General features: G+C 39.2%; 1 protein-coding gene across 1 annotated transcript in view; it reads left to right on the forward strand.

Moving 5' to 3' along the window:
* PDZD8 (PDZ domain containing 8) overlaps window positions 1–20378 on the forward strand; it is a 59380-nt gene that overhangs the window by 34249 nt on the left and 4753 nt on the right. The window contains exon 4 of the mRNA XM_064663683.1: window positions 19366–19528. Within this exon, the coding sequence (XP_064519753.1) occupies window positions 19366–19528 (163 nt within the window). The remainder of the gene's footprint in view (window positions 1–19365; window positions 19529–20378) is intronic.

Here is a 20378-nt window from a genome sequence, read left to right on the forward strand (position 1 = left end):
AAATAACAAAGTTGATGGTTATAAGAGAAATGGCAGGAATCAGTTTCCAGGTTCCTCAGTAGTTAAATCACACATCTGTGGGAATATATTAGGAATAGGGTGTGCAGTAGCTTGTAAACTAAAACCAACCACTTTACATACCAGTGTGAACATGTGAAGTGGGCACAGGATTACAGTGCTCATAGCTTCCTAATGCAAACAAACATGTGGTTCATCTCCACTGTAATCTCTCCCCCTTTCAAATCAGTGATTTCCACACTGGTCTCAAACCAGATGCACATTTATGATAAGTAGGGACACAACTACACAGAGTGTATGGTTTCGTTGAACTAGTGAAGTGTGTAACAAGGAGCTTGCCTGAGTTACCATTTGCTGTTCAGTCCCATGGTATTTCTGTGATATGTGGAGTCAAAATCTGTTTGAGCTGTACAACCTGTTCTTGGGGAATACAAAAAGCACCAGTGTAGCAAAAGTGTTGATAGATGTTGTACATATTCATGGATAACATGCATTTACTCAGTGTTTGGGTCCAAGACCTATGTATAGACTATAGATCAAGTTGTCCTGTCTGTGGACATGTGTATATAAATAAATGAGAGTTTGAAAAGGAATGTGCACTTCCCAAACAATGAGGACTGTAGGGTGCTTAGGCTGCCCCTGTTAGTGAGCAGTACAGCCTGGGAGCTGAGGACAGGACTTCCACTGGGATCTGCTCCTGGGCTGCCCTGGAATGCTCACAGGTTAGCATTAGGAGCACGTTGTGGTGTGTGGCTTCCTCTGCAGGGAGTGCTCTTCACGGAGCACTTCCCAATGCAAATCCCAGCACGGGAGTGGGGACCGTGGGCAGCTCTGCCTCGAGAGCATGTGCCTGGTCTGAACTAAAATGTAGGCATGTACTGTGGGCAACTGTTAAATCTTGGTGTTGGCTGCCTTGCTGCTCCCACCTCTGCTGGCTCTCCAATGAGCTAAAAAACTGTAGAGTTTATTCAGTCACTGCCTTCACATGGCACAGGGGCCTATCTGCAAACATCAAGTGTATTTTTTTCTGTTCATGGGGCATAGAAAAGAAGTAACTGAGGTGCTGTTGAAGCCTGGGTTAAACTTTGCTTCCTCTGGGGTGTCAGGGCAGTGGGTCATGTGTCAGTGGATTTAGACTGTGCAGTGAGGCTGATGCACAGGAGTGAGGAAGAGCAAACTGACTGTGGGCTCTGTGCAGGACAGCAGGGGCAGTGAGACAGAGCTGCCTCAGTTCAGCTGCAGAGACAGAGAGCAGAGGATGTGTGACAAGAACAGTACTGCCAAAGGTCGTGGCAGTAGAGGAGCTGTAAATACTTGGCTAGTGTGGAATCTTTGAAGTGCCTGATTGATGTGTGTTATCTGTAGGTTATAGGGTTGCACTATCAAACCCACTGAACAGCTGGCTGCAGCAGGAAAATTGGCTCCATTTCAAGTATTTCTTTATAAATATATATAACACAAATTATATCTGGACAAGGTATCTGATTGGTCACTAGAGTAAAGTCGGAGTAATTTAGAATGGAAGGGACCGCTGGAAGTAATCTGGTCCCAGCTCCACCCAGGTCAGGGCTAAGCAGGCTCAGACCCTCTTCCTCAGTGCAGCCAGGCAGTGTTTGTTAGTAAAAAAGGCTTTCTTCTTCAAATTTTATTTTTGCTTTCACTAAATAGTACATGACTGACTACACTGTTACACAGGGAGGAAATGCAGCAGAGCTATCTGAACTGATTTTGACTAGTTAAATAAAAATAATTCACAAAAAGACTGATCAAATCTGGGACTATTTCTATAAGGATGGTTTCAAATGGACTAAAGTTTCCTAGTGTTACAGGCAGTCCAGGTTGGAGGCAGTTTTAGCCTAAAAACTGTAATGAAATTGCATCAAGACTACACCTGAGGTTACAGACCTGCTGGAGACACAAAGTAGTGAATATGTCATATCTAGTATTTTTGTTTCATTTATTAAACTTCTTCATTTTGGCTAAAACGGGTGTGTAGCCAAGACATGGGAACACTTAGGATGGATTTTTATTCCTTGCAAATAATATATGAGCAAAGAATTCATTTTTTAAACAAAATTTTTGCCAAGCATGATAAATGTTTCTATTTCCACTACAGTTCTTGAAGCTTTAGCTATTGGAAGAGAATCTGAAATAACATATATTCTAAAAATATGTTGGTAATAACTAGGAACAAACTTTTGGCTGCTGTTGTGAGCAAAGGCATTCAGCTTCCTGCCAACTGATGTGGAGAAGTGCATTAGGAACCACAGTCTTAGTCACGTATGATTGAGGTAACCAAGAACTGTAATTAATTCCTGGGCTTTAAAAATAGCTGCTAAGAGGAAGAAGTTTTATGAAACGTCATTAAAGCAATATTCTCTTATATCTAATAATTGGAATTAAAGTAAAGGAGGTTTACCAGAAGCAAAGAACCTGATTCTAGCTAAGAAGACAAAATTTACTTTTAACAGGGATTAGTTTTATTTCTGAATTTGTTTTGACAGCTGGAAGTAGTAACCTATAAAGGCAGTGGAAATGTGTCCTGGACAGAATACACCCTTTTCTGCACGTTCAAAAAATAATTTAGTGGAGCAAAGAGATCTCTTTTGAATTTGCCAAACCCCCAACCCGCTGTATAACTCTTCAAATGCTGAAATACATATTTTATAGCTACAACTGAAAAGGCTCAAGGAATCTGCTGTGGCTGCAGGAGGAACAGAGCAGGCAGAGATGCTCTGGGTCCTGACTGTGTCCTGGGCCTCCTTTCAGCAGAGCAGTGGCAGAGCAGGAGGAGGGGCAGAGAATTGCTTTCTCTTGCTGTTCTGCTGTCTATATCAGGAGAGAAATCTTTGATATTGAAACTTGGCACTCTTTCCTCTTTTTTTTTTTATTTTTGCATTTCATTGGGGAGTAACTTTACCTACCAGCTTCTGAAAGGAATTCTCCTTCATCCTTTTGAAAGGCGGATTGGTTTGGTTTTCTCCTTGCCCTGTGCTTTTCTGAGGACTGGCATCCAAGTCCTGCAGATTACTAGGTGAGCTTCAGGTGTTGTGTATTGACAAATGCAAGTGCAGGAGTATAAATTTCTGTTGTCAATAGAATAGATTGATTATTTTTTTTAAAGTGAAATTTCTATTGAGACAACAGCATAAACCCAAACTAGGAGAGCAATGGTTAACTTAGCATTACTGAAGAGAGAAGATTTTGCAAATAGATCATGAACTTGAAGGATATAGTCATCTTTTTATCTGTCTGTAAGTATACACTTCTATGTATCATTTTTAAAGGAAAGAATAGCAGTTGAGAATGCTGAATGAACAGGGAGCTGGTGACTCAGTTGGCCAGAGACATTTTGAAGCAATGCCTTCTGTAAGAGAGTATGGCTGATCTGCAAGGTTTGCATGAGTGCACTGTACATGCAGACAAGCTTTTCTGAGTGTCTATAACTTCACCCCTTCCCCAGCATATCTTTAATTCATTTTTTTGAGTGTTGCTGCAGTTTATCTTGAATACTGTAAATGGGACTGTTGGCTAGAGGTCTTATCTAATGTAAAGGTTAATTTTTAATTGGTTATTGTTAGTATTGAAATTGTTTGTTATTTAACAATTTCAGGAAATCATATGTAGCCACACTGCATTGAGGTAATTATGTCAACTGAGTGAGCATCACTGATATCTGGAGGCATAAGTTTGATACCTGTTTCAAAGTGCCTCACTGCTCATTCAAAAGGCCTCATCTTTATTAATTTAGATATGTCTCCCTTTTATATCCCTATGAGTGTCTGTATCCTGTATACCTGTATATTATTATATAGTGTAATGCTTTTTTTGAAGAATTTGTAATGGATTTACAGTTATTTGTAATATCTGTGAGTTTGAACTTCTGTTAAAAAAGAAATGTATTTCCCCAGGCAGAGACTTGAAGCAAGAAGGTGCTCTGGCTTGGCTCTGGTCCTGGCTGGCTCGTTAGCCCTGTGTCCTCATTAGAGCTTTGCAGAGAAGTGCAGAACCCAGCTAAAGAGCTGTGCTTTTCTGTGGGGGTGAGTTGGCTCTGGGGAACACCCTCCCAGCAGGGCAGCCTGGCTGCCAGAGGCTCCTGCTGCCAGGGAATTCTGAGGGTGCTGCTGTGGGAGCAGCCCTGTCCCCCTGCACTCACCTCCCCGCAGGTGGCTCTTGCCCCTGGTCCCCATCAGGGCCGTGTTTGTGCCTGTGGCTGCAGCTCTCCAGCTTCCCAAAACCTCACATGTATTCTCCATGGAAGCAAGCACATTTACCCATAGCTCTTTCAATACTTCTAAGCAACAAATTAGTGGATTTGATCACTGTATTCAAATTAGGATCCTTGCTGGTTTTAACCTTGGACTGCTTTGTGTGCAAAGTACTGTTCGACTGGGAAATGTGTCCTTCTATGAAAGTGGCAAAAACATCAAGAATGCTTTTGCTGAAAACATCTAAATTACAGTTCATTTTGGTGTTTGTCTGACTTAACCGTGTAGAATTACCTGAGGATTAATTGTTTTGTGATGCTCTTGGTCAGATGGTATGACAGTGTGTAAGTCAGAGGCTGTTTTTGTGGGCTTCAGGAGTTCATCAGGAAGGGCAAGCTGTGCGTGATGAACACACATGTTTTTTCATTATGATTTTCTTCTGGCATTGCAGGCTAACAGGCTCCTAAAGTAAAAAAAGTAAAGCACTGATACCTTTGCTTTTTTAGCTCCCAAATTGTTTTATCTTCTTTTTCATGCAAAAAAAATTACAATTCTTCACACCACCTCTTAATGAGTCGTAATACGTGTGTGACGGTCTCTACCCAAGTGTAACATTGTACACAAGTAAGGAATTGAAAATGTGAGTTTGATCTATGGATTACTTGCCGCATGGGAATGGGAAAATTAGGAGTCTTTTGCCACAGTACTGCACCCCTGGACTTGCAAACTGCAGTTCTCCAGTGCAGATTGGATTTTTTTTCGATCTCCAACCTCCTCTATGTGTGCTGTGTATTTACTCCTTTTTCCCCCCAGTCTCTGACTGAATATAATTTCTCAGGTGCTCTTTCTCTTTAGGCTCTTCAGTGTGTTGCAGATGTTATTAAAGTAAACAGTTTGAATTATGGAGGGAGGTAAGTGACTGTATAACAAACTGGGAGCAAGCTGATGGTTAAATTTGTAATTTTGTGTCCTATTAGAAATTGGGCTGGTTTTACTTTTTGTTTTAGTGTAAGGTATTTCAGCGTTCATCACATTGCACGTTTGTTTTTTCTACAGAGGTCTAATCTCTTAAACCTGTAGATGTTCAAACAAAATATTTTAAAAGTATCAATTTAAAAGAGAAACCTGGGACTTTTGAGTACTTAATACTGAATGTGCCACTTATGAACTGTGCCTTCTTTTGGGCTGCTTTGCCAATGCCCTCATGGCGATGGTTAAGAAAATACGGTCCTGTGGTCTGAACCAAATGTTCAAATTATTTCACATTTTCATCAACTTCTTGGATACAATTTTCTTTTTTTTTTCAATTTTTTTTAAAGGTCATTGAAATTATTAAGTAAACTGAATTACTCATGCTCACCTTGTTCAGTATTTTTTTAAGTTCTGTTTATTTCTCAGGCATTGTATGGCATTGGCGAATTCTTTGTTCAGTGTAAAGGAATGAGTTTCAGATCCTTTGGGGAAGGTAATTGGTCACAGTCCCAAGCAAGCTGAGTTTCTGGTGGCAGAGAAGAGAAGGGGGAAAGGGAAATAAAGACGTTGCATTATAAAATCTGCTGAGTATTTTTCATACATATTTCACCAACTATGAGTAAGATCTGTTGCTAATTTAAAAATAATAGAGCATAAGACCAGAGTGTATGAAGTTATAGTGAGTGCTGAAGGAAAAGAAGTTTTTAAGCTTGACATAATTTCCTATTCATTCTTTCACTTACCTTACAATAGGGAGATGAGGAAATGGTATATATTACTTCCCTGAGCCAGAAGATGCTTAAAAAAAAGTCAAAAGGAGGGAACTTTTGCTTCCATTATAGGTAGTGTTCTGCTCCTCTTGTTTTTTACTAGTAATAAGCTGTTTATGGAAGAATATTTTTCTTTTAGCTCTTTTATATACTTTAGTGTTAGTGGTTTGGGGTCTAAAATTGGTTTCTGGAGAACTCATAGTACACAAATTCTGTTTCCTTGTCATTCAGATATCTAACTGTAGGGAAAGCAAATCCTGCTTTTTATTAGGCACTTACAGTCCCATGGATTACATGGAGGGAAAACTGCAACACGAAGATCCCTTCTGTGAAAAATTTGGATGTTTGGGTTTTCATGAAGCATTTGTAGAAGCAGGTTGCAAAGTTGTGTAGCATGTGTTGATTCCAATTTACAGCTGACATTCAGTCTCTAAATCGTTCTTCACATGTATCGGGAATTGATCTTTATGTGTGTCTGGGGGGGAATCCGGAGTATTTTTCAAGTGCAAAGGAGATAGAGCTGGGTATTGAGTTCTTTTACAAAGTGAATTGTCAGTATTTGACTTAGTCAATGTAAAGATATTTTTTCAGTTTAATAGTTGTGGCAATTTTTGTGAGTGATGAGCAGTAACAGGATGAGAATCTGGTTTCTAGGTGTGCTGTTGTCTTGGTACTGCTAATTAGATGTGACACTGAGCTGCTGTTTCACTGCCTGCCAACAACTTGTGCCCTATAACCATAAATAAATTGATTTGATGTGATGTGTTCAACAAAATAACCAGAAATAGATGTATGGTCATGGAAATCTTTACTGGTTATATAGTTTGTGTGTTTATATTGCAGTGTTTTGTCCAGAATTTAATTGAAAACAACTCAGTGTGGTTTGGCTGCTTTTCTAGGTACAGAAAGATTATTACATACAAAACCTTGGCCTTCTTGCAGCAATTATTTGGAATAAGCTGGATATAAATCCTCATCTCTTCTGGCCTTGGCAACTTAGAATTTCAGAAGAAAAGTGGTGGTCTGGTTTTCTCGGGCAGAGGCTGGGGTGGGGGTTGTATGCCACAGGAACTTCATTTTGATACAGATGGATCTTCTATTTAATCTCTGAGGAGCTGTTATGATCATGAATCATTTTACTCCATCTGCTTTAGTTCCTTTGGGTTTAGCTAGTTCAGTGGGAACGTGGGACTCCGAGCACTCATTGGGTCACACAGGGTATTATTCAGGCTTGTGCTTTTCTTTAATAGCCATCTAGCCATTAATATTGATGAGAAATGTGCCAGTTGCCAGGAAGAGAGTGTGTTTGTGCAGTGCAGAAATAACAAACTGTTCACTTAAGTTCTGTGATATTTCCAGTTGTATAATTCCATTGGTTCTAGGTACATCTGAAGTCCCTGTTGCTTTGACTGTTATTAATAAGAGTGTAATCTGTGTTACCTGCAAGGGTAATGTTTGTAAGTGTGGGTTTATGTGTTTTTTGCACAGTGCTGTGTAAGTAACTGTTTGATGCTGTTGCATCTCTAATGTGGAATCCCTGTGTGACCTCCTCAGTGTTGGTAGGAAGCACAGATGCTGTTGGAGCTGAGGGCAGTGCCAAGGGCTGCAGGGCTGGGGCAGCAGGAGGAGCAGGCTTTGCCTGCTGCCTTGGCCTTCCCTGGCATTGCTGCTGCTCCCTGGCCCTGCCTCTGCCAGCACCAAGCAGAGCTGCAGCAGGGATTCTGCTCCCATCCCACATCCCGGGGCTTGCTGAAGAATCCCAGGCAGGGAGTATGAGAAATAAAAATATGGGGGTTTTATCTAAATAGGCGTCTCGTGGAGTTGTAAGATATGCAAGTTCCAAGACCTGAACTTGGGTAGCAGGGTCTCTTTCGTCGGGATAAGGGAAATGAGAAAATTCTTAAAAATTCAATCTTTAGGGCCATTTTGTACACGAGGTTCTTCTTCTTTTTGGGCTAAGAACAGATGAAGATCTATCACCTTTGACAGGGGATGACTTGCAGCCAATTGGGATAAAGAGAAAGCCCTTTTTCAGAGAAAAGACACCTTTTTAGGTAAAAATGAATACATCAAAACTTATCTGAAAGGGGTGGGATTTTGTGAAGCTATAAAATGTATGGAATTTAAACCAAAGGGGTCTTTTTCCTCAGAAACTCTGTTCGAGAAAGACCCAACGCGTTGAATAAATTCTTCCTTGTGTCTTTGTTCCCTAAGTTTATTGCCGTCTGTCTGAATTTAAAGAGAGGGGTATTTCCCCCAGGAGTGTTTGTGCAGCTCCTGCTGTGCATCGTGCTTCAGGTGTGGCTCTGCAATTAGCATTGCCCTTGTTCTGAAGAAAACACTTCTGCTCCAGAATAAAATCAACCTCTAAGTAATGCACTTGTTCTTTCCACCAGCACTTTTCCATCAGAAATGTAACTTCTAAGCCCTTGAAAATGTGACTTTTAAGCCCGTTAACGAGATCTGTTACTTCTTTCTAATGCATATAAATTATGTTTTATATCTTATTTCCATGGAGACTGGCATCTGTGATGCATATTACTGTAACTACAGCGGAGAATAACTTTTCACATTTTTAGTTTTGGTGGCAATATCCATGTCAGTATTCAGGTGGTTAATGCTGCTGGGTCTGATAGTCCAAATTGCCAGGCAGTTTCTCTGTGTGCAGAAAACTCTTCACCGTGTATATTATTTCCATTATAAAGAACTTTTACCTGATAGTCCAGTACTTTGAGTTTATTGCATGAAGATTGATAGTAGCTGTTTTATCACTGTTGAATAGATACTTCCAGGATACATGTAAGTAATTACTAACTGTTTTAGAGGGTTTGCTTTTAATGTATACACTTGAATGTTTCTTAGTTTTTTTGCTTCCATCTCAGAGATGAACAAAACCCTGCTTTGACCTCTCTCTCATGTGCACAAACTCATAGGTTCTCATTGATTTCTTTTATCTGTAAGTTGCAGTGCAGTGATTCATAACAAATTTATACAGAGAAAATCATGAACTAGGTGCATTTATTTATTAGTTTGATGTCACACATGGTATTACTCATGAACTTAATATCACTAACCTTATTTCAGTATTTGCCATTAGACTACCTGATTTTTGCACAAACTATATGATGACTGAGTCATGCTTAAGCAATATCAGAGGAAACCTTTTTCCTATCAAAGACATAAATGGTGATATAAGATTGGGGGGAAAAAAATCAATCTTTTCCATTTTTTCAGGGCCAAAGGAAATCATCACAGTTGGGTTTAATAAAGGCTAAAAGGATGTCAGTGAGTAAGAGCACTTAAAGAAGAGCTACATTGGTGTTTGTACTAAATTGCTCTGCAAAGAAGAGCTCCACGGAAAACTGAAGGCCTGCATTTTCCCTGCTTTTGACACTTCAAAGTTAAATGCAGGTTTTCTGCTGCCTTGTTTGTCTTTAACTCCTCCATTCACCTCCTGTAATTACTCTAAGAATGCCTCAGCAATTCATGGTAATTGCTAAACAGTTTGCTTTTTGCATGTCTTTTAACCTGGTTCACCATTGGGGGAAGGTGGAAGGTACGATTTTTAGAGATAGCTTAGTCAAAGAGTACTGGGCAAAATAAGGGATAGCTCCTTATTCTGGTCAGTAAGGAGCCTCTGCTGGATTCTGCTGATGTCAAACGTTCTCAGTGCTCATCAGGCAGACATGCAGATGTTTAATTTCCCTACGATGAATTGTCACATTTATTTTCAGACAAAATGGTGAAGTTAGACATGTGCATAACATTTGCAGTATTGTGGCCTTAGTGAATTACTGCTTTAAACAGGATCTTGGTCCAATATGTAACTCACTTCAGAATGAAATTACCATCATATTTTTTAAATTGTATTTTTTGTTTTTGCAAGATATCATGTAGAATAGAAAATAATGAGGCCCACTAGCTTGCTTTAGAAGATGACTAATAAGAAAATATCAAGATATTTATCCATAAATGTGCTTCTTCCTAAAAGTGAAACAAAGCAAACATGAAAAATGCAGCGTTTGTCTGAGATAGCTGTGTCTCCCCGTGCACAGACCACAATTCATGTGGCTGGAAAGGTTAACAGCAAAAGGTCCAACGTGCCACTTCTGTTTTTTCACTGTTTTAGGGTCATTAAAAGTCTGTTTTTCCTAATGTTCCACAAAAAGCTGGTGACTATTCCAGACCTTTGTAGGAAAGCAGAGGTAGACTCCATCAAGCCTGATGTGTCTTTCTGTGACACATTTGCTGTACAGACTTTTTCATTAATAATGCTGTTTGATTTTTAAATAGTGTGTGCCACACTTATTTTTTCAATTAATTTTTAATTAATTTTTAAATTTTAATTAATTGAAGTGGCTGAAATATGATGTACCCATTAATGGGGAATTCTGTCTCTTAAACACTGCTGCCGGTATAGCTTGGAGAAAATCCTGTGTTGTGCTAAAGATACTTTAAATGGGTAAGACAAGATTAAAACCAGTGGAGAATAGTAAAAATCTGAGACACTCTCAAAGCAACTGAAGGCAGGTCCACGCTGCAGCACTGCACTTTAATATTAATATACCTGAAATAATTGGGCTCTACAAACTTGCCTGTACTAAGATTTAGTGCTGCTTCAACATCAGCCTCAGAGTGGCTCACTCATTCTGTGCTGACTAATTTGCCATCAGAACACAGACCAGGTTTAAAGCCAGCACGTACATTTTGACATTTAGTCACCAGAGAGAGTAAGAACCAATTACTTACTGGCCACTTCCAGATGCCAGTAAATGTAAGGAATCTTTTGAAGGCAAAGGTGTTCCATGTGTGTGTTTGGGGGGGTTGTTGGTTGGTTGCCTTTGGGTTTTATTGCTTTTAGTGAAGGGGAGAAGAAATGGGAAAGTGTAGGTCATGTACATCATCTGCTGAGTGGGAGAACAGTAACCACAATTTAAAAAAAAAAAAATCTTCTGGAGCTGAGGCTTTTTTTTTTACTTAAAAATGTCTTTAAAAGGTCCAGTGCTATTAGTTAGTTCCTAACTTTTCTCTCAGTGCTTTATTTTGTAATGTTTGAGCTGAAACAGTTCCTTTGGAAATGGCTGTGACTCCTCTGCCAGCAGTGGCCAGAGCTCCCTGGAGCATTGCAGGACTGTCAGACAAAGCTTACAGAGATCTTTGCAATGGGGGATGAACACCTGAGGGAATCCTTAGCTGTAGAAATGGATAATTTTATAAAATTCCTTCCGTGGAAACACCAAGAGCCCACTAGCTAATGATTTTAGTGTCCACCCAGTGACACTCAAACAGACACAAAGGTGTACCAGTCCCAAAAAGCTGTGTACAGTGGCAATGGCTGCAGTGGCACCAGTGCCTGATCTGCCAGGTACTCATTGCATTTCAGTGGGTTATGTGTGCTCCAGCCTGCACACAATTCCAGCTGGGAGCATACAGAATGAAAAGAGGTCTTAAAAATGGGGGAATTGCAAAACTGGCTATACTGAATTAAAAGAAACAAGCTGAAGAACTTATTTTCTGATTTGTACTGCAAATCAGAATCTGCAAACATTTGTACTAGAAAAATTCTGTAAGTGATCAGTCTCAAGATGATTTTGAGTGTGTGCTGATTCCTTTGCTTTGTTGATGAAAACGATTTTCAAGACAGAATGGGGAGTTCAGAGGCTTTGGTGTGAGAGGTGAGCAGTGTAAAAGGTTGACTTTTTTAGTGGATGACAGATTGGGCAAGTGACCGTCTGCTCAGCCCAGCTGTGAGTACAGAGACACCCTCGAGAGTCGGGGGGCTTTGGTGCAGAGTAGGAGCTGCAGTGCAGGAAAGCAGAATGCAATTGCTTAAAACTCTCTCAAATTGGAAGGCACAGCCTGGTCCAGAACCCCCCTGCAAACACTTCAGTGAGCATGGGGTAGAGGTGAGGGGTGCTCTAACCATCAAAGTGGCACAGAACAGATTAAGAAACTGTGGATAATGTGCCTAAATAATTCCCTAATACACCTGTGGAAACAGAAGTCTGATAAAACTTTCATATTTTTATATTCGCTCAGTCCTGTCTGCCATGAAATTTTGGGTTTATTGGTGGTATCCACTTATGGGGAAAGCCCATTGTAGAGTTATTAGCTTTTTCAAATTTATTTTGGTTTTGCATTTTAAGTTTTTAATGATATTATCAAATTTCTTCTTTCAGGCAAAACAGGCAGAAGAATATCTATTTGGTAGTTGCTCAGTTGTGACTAAAATGAATTGTGCAAAAATAATAATTTGGATTGCTGTTCAACAATTTTTTTATAAGCAGATATTTTTCTTTTAATTTCTTACTGAAAGTTTTATGTTTTATTCATATATTTAAATGTGTTTATAAATTAAGTAATTTTGGAAAAAAAAATCACACACCTCCCTCCACTCCCCAGTCGAGTATATCTAGAACAAATACATGTTCATTCAACATATTTGTCTAATATATTTTGTCAAGATATTAAACAACATGTTCGTTGAAATTAACTGGATCAATGTAAACCTGGGAATGGGGTAAAAATACATTAAAGTTTCCAGTGGAATCTGATGTTAAAGGTGGATGTTTCTTTGGTATGGAGGAAGCATCACATAAAAAGAAAGAGTATATTAGTTATTGTAGAAATCTTGATGCAAATTTTAGAATAGAAACAACATTAGACTTAAGATTTAGTTTCAGTTATGGAAACAATAAAAGTCAGATTTTTATTCAAGCAGTCTTTTGTTAATTATTTGAGAAAAGTATTCCACAAATCAGTAAACTAATTTCCAAGTTTGTAAATGTGTTTCCTAGTATACGTTGGTTTCTTAAAATATGGTATTACTTCTAGGTGTGGTGTATACTGATGATTTAAGTAGCCAGTGTATTATCTTTTGCATTACATTACCCTCAGCCTTTTTCTTATGAGTAATTTGTAATTAATGCCTAGTTCTAGTGGGGAGAAAATAAATATTTTAAAAAATCAGTTTTCAAGGTACAGTTAATTTGATTACAGAGCTTATGTCCTTTTCACTGTTTGTCATGCTGTATAATCTAGTTATTCTGTAAATATTAGTGTGGCTTTTGATTTTGTTTAAATCTTCTGTCAGCATGCTTTCCCATTGCTGAAGCTGCTGAAGGAAATGCAAGGTTGAGGAGATGAGGCACATGTCCAAGGCAGCCACTTCTCGGGTTTGTTCTTGACAGGTCTCTGGCTGGTTTTTTGGTATATTTGAGTGCAGCCTGAGCAGGGGGGAGCTGGGGAATCCCAGCCTATGGAAGGACTTTGTGAACAGGGATGTTCCTGCTCTCAGTGCAGCTGTGAGTGCCCCTGGGTATCAATGCACACACCTGAGAGTGAGCAGTTTGTGATGCACAACCAGCCCAGACCTCCCTGACTGCCCGGGGAACAAGGGCAGCTCTGGAGTGCACAGGAAACTTGCTTCTCTTGCTGGTGTTGGGACATTTCTGTGTGCCTGGGAAATGAAAGTGTGTGTCAGCACGGGTTCCTCAGCCAGGTTTACACCAGACACTCCCCGGGCAAGGTGGTTTTCTCCACTGTTTCCACAGAACACGGCGGGGGTTGTTCTGCCCCAAGGACAGGAGGGCTGGAGAAGAGTTTGGAGAAGGTTTGTGCTACTCTGGCACTGTATTTTTGGGCTTCAGGGCTGTGTCACAAGGTGAAGGAAAACATCTGCTCCTTTTCTGAAGCGTAGATTGAAATACTCTCAAAACATTTTTAAAAATTCCTTTTTTTTTCTCTTAGTGTCTGGTGTTACTAAGGAGCATATCATGAGTTTGGCAATACCTGTTTCCTTTCACTGTCTCCTCTGGCCTGTGCAAATAATCTAGCAGTCACTTTGCTGTGCAGCTCATATATAATGACTGCATTCAATAATAGGATTGAAAAAAGCAATAATGTTAAAGTCCATATTTTAAAGATATATGCCAAAAACCTTTTTTCAATCATACAAATATCTGGGTCTTCAGAACAGAAGAAACTGCTTCCCAATTTTGCACTTTAATGTTTTGGGTTTTTTGACATGAAATATTCCTTCCTTTCCTCTCAGCACGCAGGGTTGTCTGGGACAATGTAATACTTTACAGATAGATTCATGGTCATTATCTCTTCTTTTTCCTCCAAACACACTAGACTGTACCTTGCGAGAATACCAAGGTGCACTTTGGCAACTCAGATAGTTTGGATTAAAAATTAAAACCCAGATTGTTATCTATAGTACAGCACTGACATGGATTCTGTTCAGTTTTTGATACATACAGGGTGTTACAGCCCTGATAGGGAATACGAAGTATTTGGAAAAACATCGTTCTTTTAGTTGGTGTAAAGTCAATAAAATAAGATTTCTTATTTGTGCTCTGGTGATCAAGCTTTTCTTAGCATTTATTGAAAAGAATGTGACATGCTTACTAGATTCTAATAAAGATTTACAGTGTTAATGATTACAGATAGTTAAGCAAATATGGAATACTATTTACACAGTAAAATTAAGCTGGAAAAAAAAATCTTTTTTAGTCCCTGAAAATAACCAGTTTGGTTTTTAAGAAAAAGTTTTATGCTCTAATTATCTTGCAGTGGCTTAATTTTGTGACTTTCTATTTTTGTATGCATCCAAGAGTTTTGAAAGTTTAGCTGAACGATGTTGCACTCTTAGTAAGAGGTTGTTATACGTACTTTTCTAGATGTTGCAGTCTCCATATTCATTAATGGACATTATTTATTATGTCTTAGAAATGCTGAGTGGGAGTTCTGTATCTAATGTTCATTTATGTTGCAGTGATGAGAATACAGTATTACTGGTGACATTCTTACCTCTGTATTCAAAAACAATCTAACTTCATATTTACAGTTTTGGAAGCAATTAGTAAATGAGATGGCATCACATTTGTCTGTTGCCTATAAAAGGGATGTTTATTTATCATCCCATTGTATTTGCCAATTATTTCAGACTGATAATTTAGTGAAGCATTTGAAGATGAAAACTGCATCATGTTTTGACACTCCTGTAAATATTTGGCCATTTCAATGGTATTAGCAGGCTATAAACTTCTGAACAGGCACTGCGGAGCTCTGGAGTCTGGTCTGAGCATGTTTAAAAAGGTTTGGAAAAATTCGTTTTCACTGCCATTCGACTGCTGGGCTTTCAGGAGGACAAGGCTGAGGTGAGGAAGGGCTGTGAGACACGACAGAATTTTCTGCACACGTCCAGTATTGAGCTGAGAGCAGCGCTGGGCTTTGCTCTGCAGTGGCTCAGACTCTGATGCATAGAAATGAACCAGAGCCTGGCCTGGGAAATCGATGCTTATAGACTTGGTCCTGGGAAAGTTGGGCAGTCACAGCTCCACATCAAAATGTTTTATTAATTTGAAAGTGAATGGACATTTTGTATCCTCTTCTCTTGTTGTTGGAGGGTTTTTTTAAAATAATAAATTATCTTCCTTTTTTTTTCCCCCAGGATAGTAATTCCTGTTTTGTTACATCTTAGTCTCAACAAGTATTTAATCAATTTTCGAGAGGCTGCTTAACTTTCTAAAAAATGGCACATTTTCTAAAGTTCTGTGACACGGTTTAGCTCTAACTCTTCCAGTATAAAATAGTTTGAATGTGTGCCTGTCGCTGACAAGGAAGTAGAAATATCTGCTTTGTCTTGCTCCTTACTGAAATAACTACTAAGGTTTTCAGGAACTAGTAAAACAGAGCTATTAATTAGGTCAAATTAAAATAAGCTTGCTTTAATATGGTATAGCTAATTGGTTAGTTTTTCTCCCTTGCAGCGAGCTTCCTTGATAATAAATGTCCTTTCATTACTCACAATTTTCTTCTAACCTTCCAGTACATCTTTGGCTCTTCACATTTATTATCAAGTCTTAAATTGAGGGGGAGGCAGAAAGGCATAAAGTAGCTGTACTGGGTTTGTGAAGGTGCTTGGGTTTGTGAGTGCCCTTGTTGAGGAGGACAGTGTTTGAGAGCTTGGAACAGCCTCTACCTGCCTTGCAGCCAGCCTGAGATATTGTGGTATTACTTGCATTTGCCAGAAAGAAAAATCAAGGAAAATATTCATCTGGTTTGGGTTGATAAATAAATCCAGTTTACTTCGTGAGAAAGCTTGTGACTGTGCCAAAGTTAATAAAAAGTTGAGATGAACTTTGCTCGTTACGTTCAAAGGCATCCCCTTCCAAAAAACAGCTTTCCATCAGATACTGCTGAAATATTGGAAGTCTCCTTGCCATCAGTGAGTCATCCCTGTTGTAATCTGTGCTCTGTGTCCCTGCATGGGAGCCAAATGTTCCGAGATACCTTCGGAGCTCTGGTCCCAGCTGGCCCTCAGTTCTTTCATGTGGTCTCTTCCTGGGGGAGGAGGGGAGAGTGAAACGCTGGGGATCACCTCGGGGGGTTCCAGTCCTCTGCAGTGGGAATATTTTCACTGTTAGATCATCCACTGTGGAGTTGTGCTCAAAGAAGTCCTTGGATTCAAAGGACACTCAGGAGGATGAGAATCTGTACTGACAAACTCTCGAAGAGCTTGCGGGAACATTTTTTTCCTTTTTACTGTCCAATGCTGCCCTTTCTCCATATCTGCTCATCATGCATTTTCCCATGACTGCAAGTACTAACAGTGGTTAGAAGCCACTGCCTCCTTTGTTCAGAACACTTTATGTTGCAGTACCAGCTCTTATTTGCCTTCTGACCTTCACTTCTCTGAGGCTTGTGGCTTTCTGAGGGAATCCTACCACTCTGTGCCTCTCCTTGAGTGGAGGAGAATATCCCCAGCTGTAAAAGAGAGCAGCAGAGTGGTGTGGGGTAACTCCTGTGGCAGTGTCACAGTGGCCAGGGTCCTTCAGTAGCTGGATGTTTTTCTGCTCTGCTCAAAGAGTTTTGGGCAAGAGTTCTCTCATGTTGCAACCAAAGTTGGAGTAACGTCTCTTCTGCAGTGATGCCAAACCAACAGGCTGTGTGTCCTGATGGGCCAGCACTCTAAACATGCTGTCTTACTAATGAGCTCCAGCTCTGGGCATTGAGATCCAGAATGTGACATTTCGGACAAAACTACATATCATCATAACAGATTAATCCCTAAAGGAGTGTAATTAAATGGCCAGAAAGCATAGTGTGAAGAGGGTCCTGGGGGTTTGGGTTGGGTTTTTTTTCCCTTCACCGTGGTGCCTAAGCATCCATTTCTTTCCTGAAGTTCTCTCTCTAAACAGCTTTCTACTTCAGTGGACTAACAAAAATTAGGGGGGAGAATGGTTATAATTTGCTTTTTAGCCCTTAGTAATTTTCATGTTTGTCAGCGTTCCTTAAGTGAGAGTTTACTTTCTGATCTTCATTATGGTGGTTTCTTCTCAGTTCAAACACAAGGATTGGGAAATATATTTTCAAGCTTAATCACTTAGAGCAAGACTTACAAAGGAACCATCATAGGAAAACTGAGATTTGAGTACTTGGACTCTGAGCAAAGCTCAGAAATTATGGTTTCCTCTTTGTTTGATAACTATGCACAGCTATATTCTTGTGATTTTTGGATGTTGTTTTTGTTGTAAGTTTGCGTGCTGCCACAGCAAATTCATGTCATTTGTGGTTTTGACAGTTAAAATATTCAGCTAGCATTGTTTGAAATTGTAGTAATTCTTCATGTTGTTTCCATACAACACATGCAACATTTGTGAATTGCTAGCTTAAAGCTATATTGTATATAAATAAAGGATTAAGCAGAAGAGCAATTATTTTTTTTTTTTAATTTCTGTCTTCTTTCAGAGACATCCTTTTTCTTTGTTTCTTAACATTTAAGAGTCTATTATTTAAGTTTTTTAAAATTTAATTATGCAAAAGAGTTTTTGGTGTAGATGGGATTGACATTAAAACAAGCAAACAAACAAAAACCCACCCCAAAACCCTACCACAGTTGTTTCTGTAGGCAGCTATTTACTTTTTTGCATTCTAGAAAAGCCTTGAATCTGGGAACTGCAATTAAGCTCATATTGGTCTTGTTATTCTGACATACATTACTGGGTATTCACAATAGAAGTTTGAGAAAAAAGACTAGGTGACTGTGGGAAACGCAGAAAATTAGTGACAAAGCTTAGAAAGTTAATGTAAATCTGCTTTTTCAGACTCAATGCTGTTCTTAAGTAAACTGCTGAGGAGCATAACATTTTTATTTATAAAAAACCTGAACAACAATTAGCAAAAAAATAAGATATGGTGCTTTTAAGATGACAGGAAAGGAGTGAAAGCCACGCAGCCAAGGGGAGAGCCATGTACTGACATTAAGGAATCCACTTTATCTGTGGAAAAGCCATTGTACAAAAGTAAGTAAATGAACACATCCTCCAAAGAGCAGGATCAGCTCCAGGCAGTTCAAACATCCACCACTGAACAGCCCCAGAGTAAATGCAGAGGGACAGAGAGGGCTGTCTACCTGAACTCACTAAATTGAAACCAAATATAAACTTTCCTGTGGAGGCTTTCTACAGTGTCTGTCTTTCTGTTCTTGGGAATCAAAAAGACAAATTAAATTTCTGTCCTTGAAGCTGAAACATATGAGTTCCCCTTTCAAACAGAGTAAATGTTGATGGAACGATAGTAGACAGTCATTTGAAACAGTCCAGAAGGAATGTGCTTTAGGGGGAAAAAAAGGATATTGTTGAATTCATTAAGGACTGTTTTTATTAAGAAAAAAGTTACCAAAGATCTCAGACACTGAGGTCTGTAAACAATTGACCACTACTAAGATCTGTGCAGGAGTGTGGTATGAAACTACTACAGACATTGCACCTCAGTCTGCTCTTCCTTAACAATAAGGTATTTGAGATTATGGAGTTGAAATTGTGTTTATCTTGCAATATAAGTATGAGGAAGGGGTCTGCAGGAAAGGGTTTGAGACTTTGAAGAAGTTTCTTAGGCTATTGCTAATTGAGATTTATTTTAAATATGCTTTAGCAATGTGTAAGTACATAATAGTTTTTCTCACTCCAAACACCTTCATGTGGACTACTGAAGAGCTGCTCATAGTACTCGGTTTTATAACACAAAGGTGATATTCAAAATGATACCTAGATTGATGGTACAGTCCTCCTTCTAATAAAACTTCTTCCCAATGAAATGTACAATGAAGTTGTGTTTAGTTGAAGCTTTTTTAGACTGGGGCAAACTTAATGGACAGACAGTTAATCTATTAGGTGAAAATCTGCTTAATGAAGTCAATGCGTGTCCTCATGTATTTTATTTTTAATAGTAATTTGCTTTTAATAACAGCAGTTATATAATTTTATTTTAATTTTATTTAAATAGTATAATTTTATTTAAATTCTCATTAATAGCCATGATGATAATAATAGTAAAAAGAAAGCTTGCAGACAGCTTAACTGAGATACTTTTGACTTCTTTGTCTCCAGGCAGAACTGGTGAAGGGGAATCTGCAGAGCGTGGGGCTGACGCTCCGGCTGGTGCAGTCCAAGGAGGAGGATGCCGGGCACGTTGTCATCGAAACTGTGACTCCCAACTCCCCTGCTGCAGCTGCTGACCTGCAGAGAGGAGACAGGCTCCTGGCCATAGGCAGTGAGTAACGGGGCAGCTTTTAGAATGGCTTGCAAACTGGGAGGACATGTCTGTGTGCTGTTCAACCAGAGTGCCTGTCTCAACAATTACAGTCATGCCTGGCACTCCTCAGAAAAGCTAACGTTTATTTATTTGTGGACACTTTTCTTGCATATTTATTTACTCCTTGCTAGGTAAATCCAAAATAAACTTGAATGCACATTTGACCAGAACAAAACCAAACCCCAAACAAACAAATGAAACCCTCCAGAACAGCTAGCACGTAACTGTGCTAGCAGGGAGTTTAACGTTTTTACCTGAGAGGTTTTACAGACCAGAGCTTAACAACTACAATGAGTTCTTGTGATTAGGTACTGCCTAAATCCCCATTGCACTACTCCAGTGATTTAAGAGGGTCTTCAGTTGCTTTGAACAGGCAATTGATGACTGATTTACAACAAAGGAAGAGTAATTTTTACTTATTTGGGCTGTGTGCTCATCAAGAGATTTTTAGTTTGCATGTAATTTTTGAATCTTACCGTAGGCTGGAGATACGTCAATTGACTGGAAGTTCTGAGGAGGAAGATGGTTCAGTTGGCTCTTCAGCCCCACTGAGAATGTAGCATCATGCCTATAATTTGCCAGCTTATTGAAACTATTTTCTTTGTTAGCCTGCTTTGGTTTAATTACAACTGTATTTAAAAATACCCACCTTTTTTGAGTCCTTTGTTAAATGTCTGCTGCTGAAAAGTCCAAACTTATAGTAAGACAGTTGAGGTTAAAAATGTTAGCATATCAAATCAACAGTACTCCATAAGATTACAGTATTATTAGGAAACAATGAACTGGGTATTTATTATTATCTTTTCCA

The sequence above is a fragment of the Pseudopipra pipra genome, chromosome 8 (genome assembly GCF_036250125.1).
Source record: "Pseudopipra pipra isolate bDixPip1 chromosome 8, bDixPip1.hap1, whole genome shotgun sequence".
Lineage (NCBI taxonomy): Eukaryota > Metazoa > Chordata > Aves > Passeriformes > Pipridae > Pseudopipra > Pseudopipra pipra.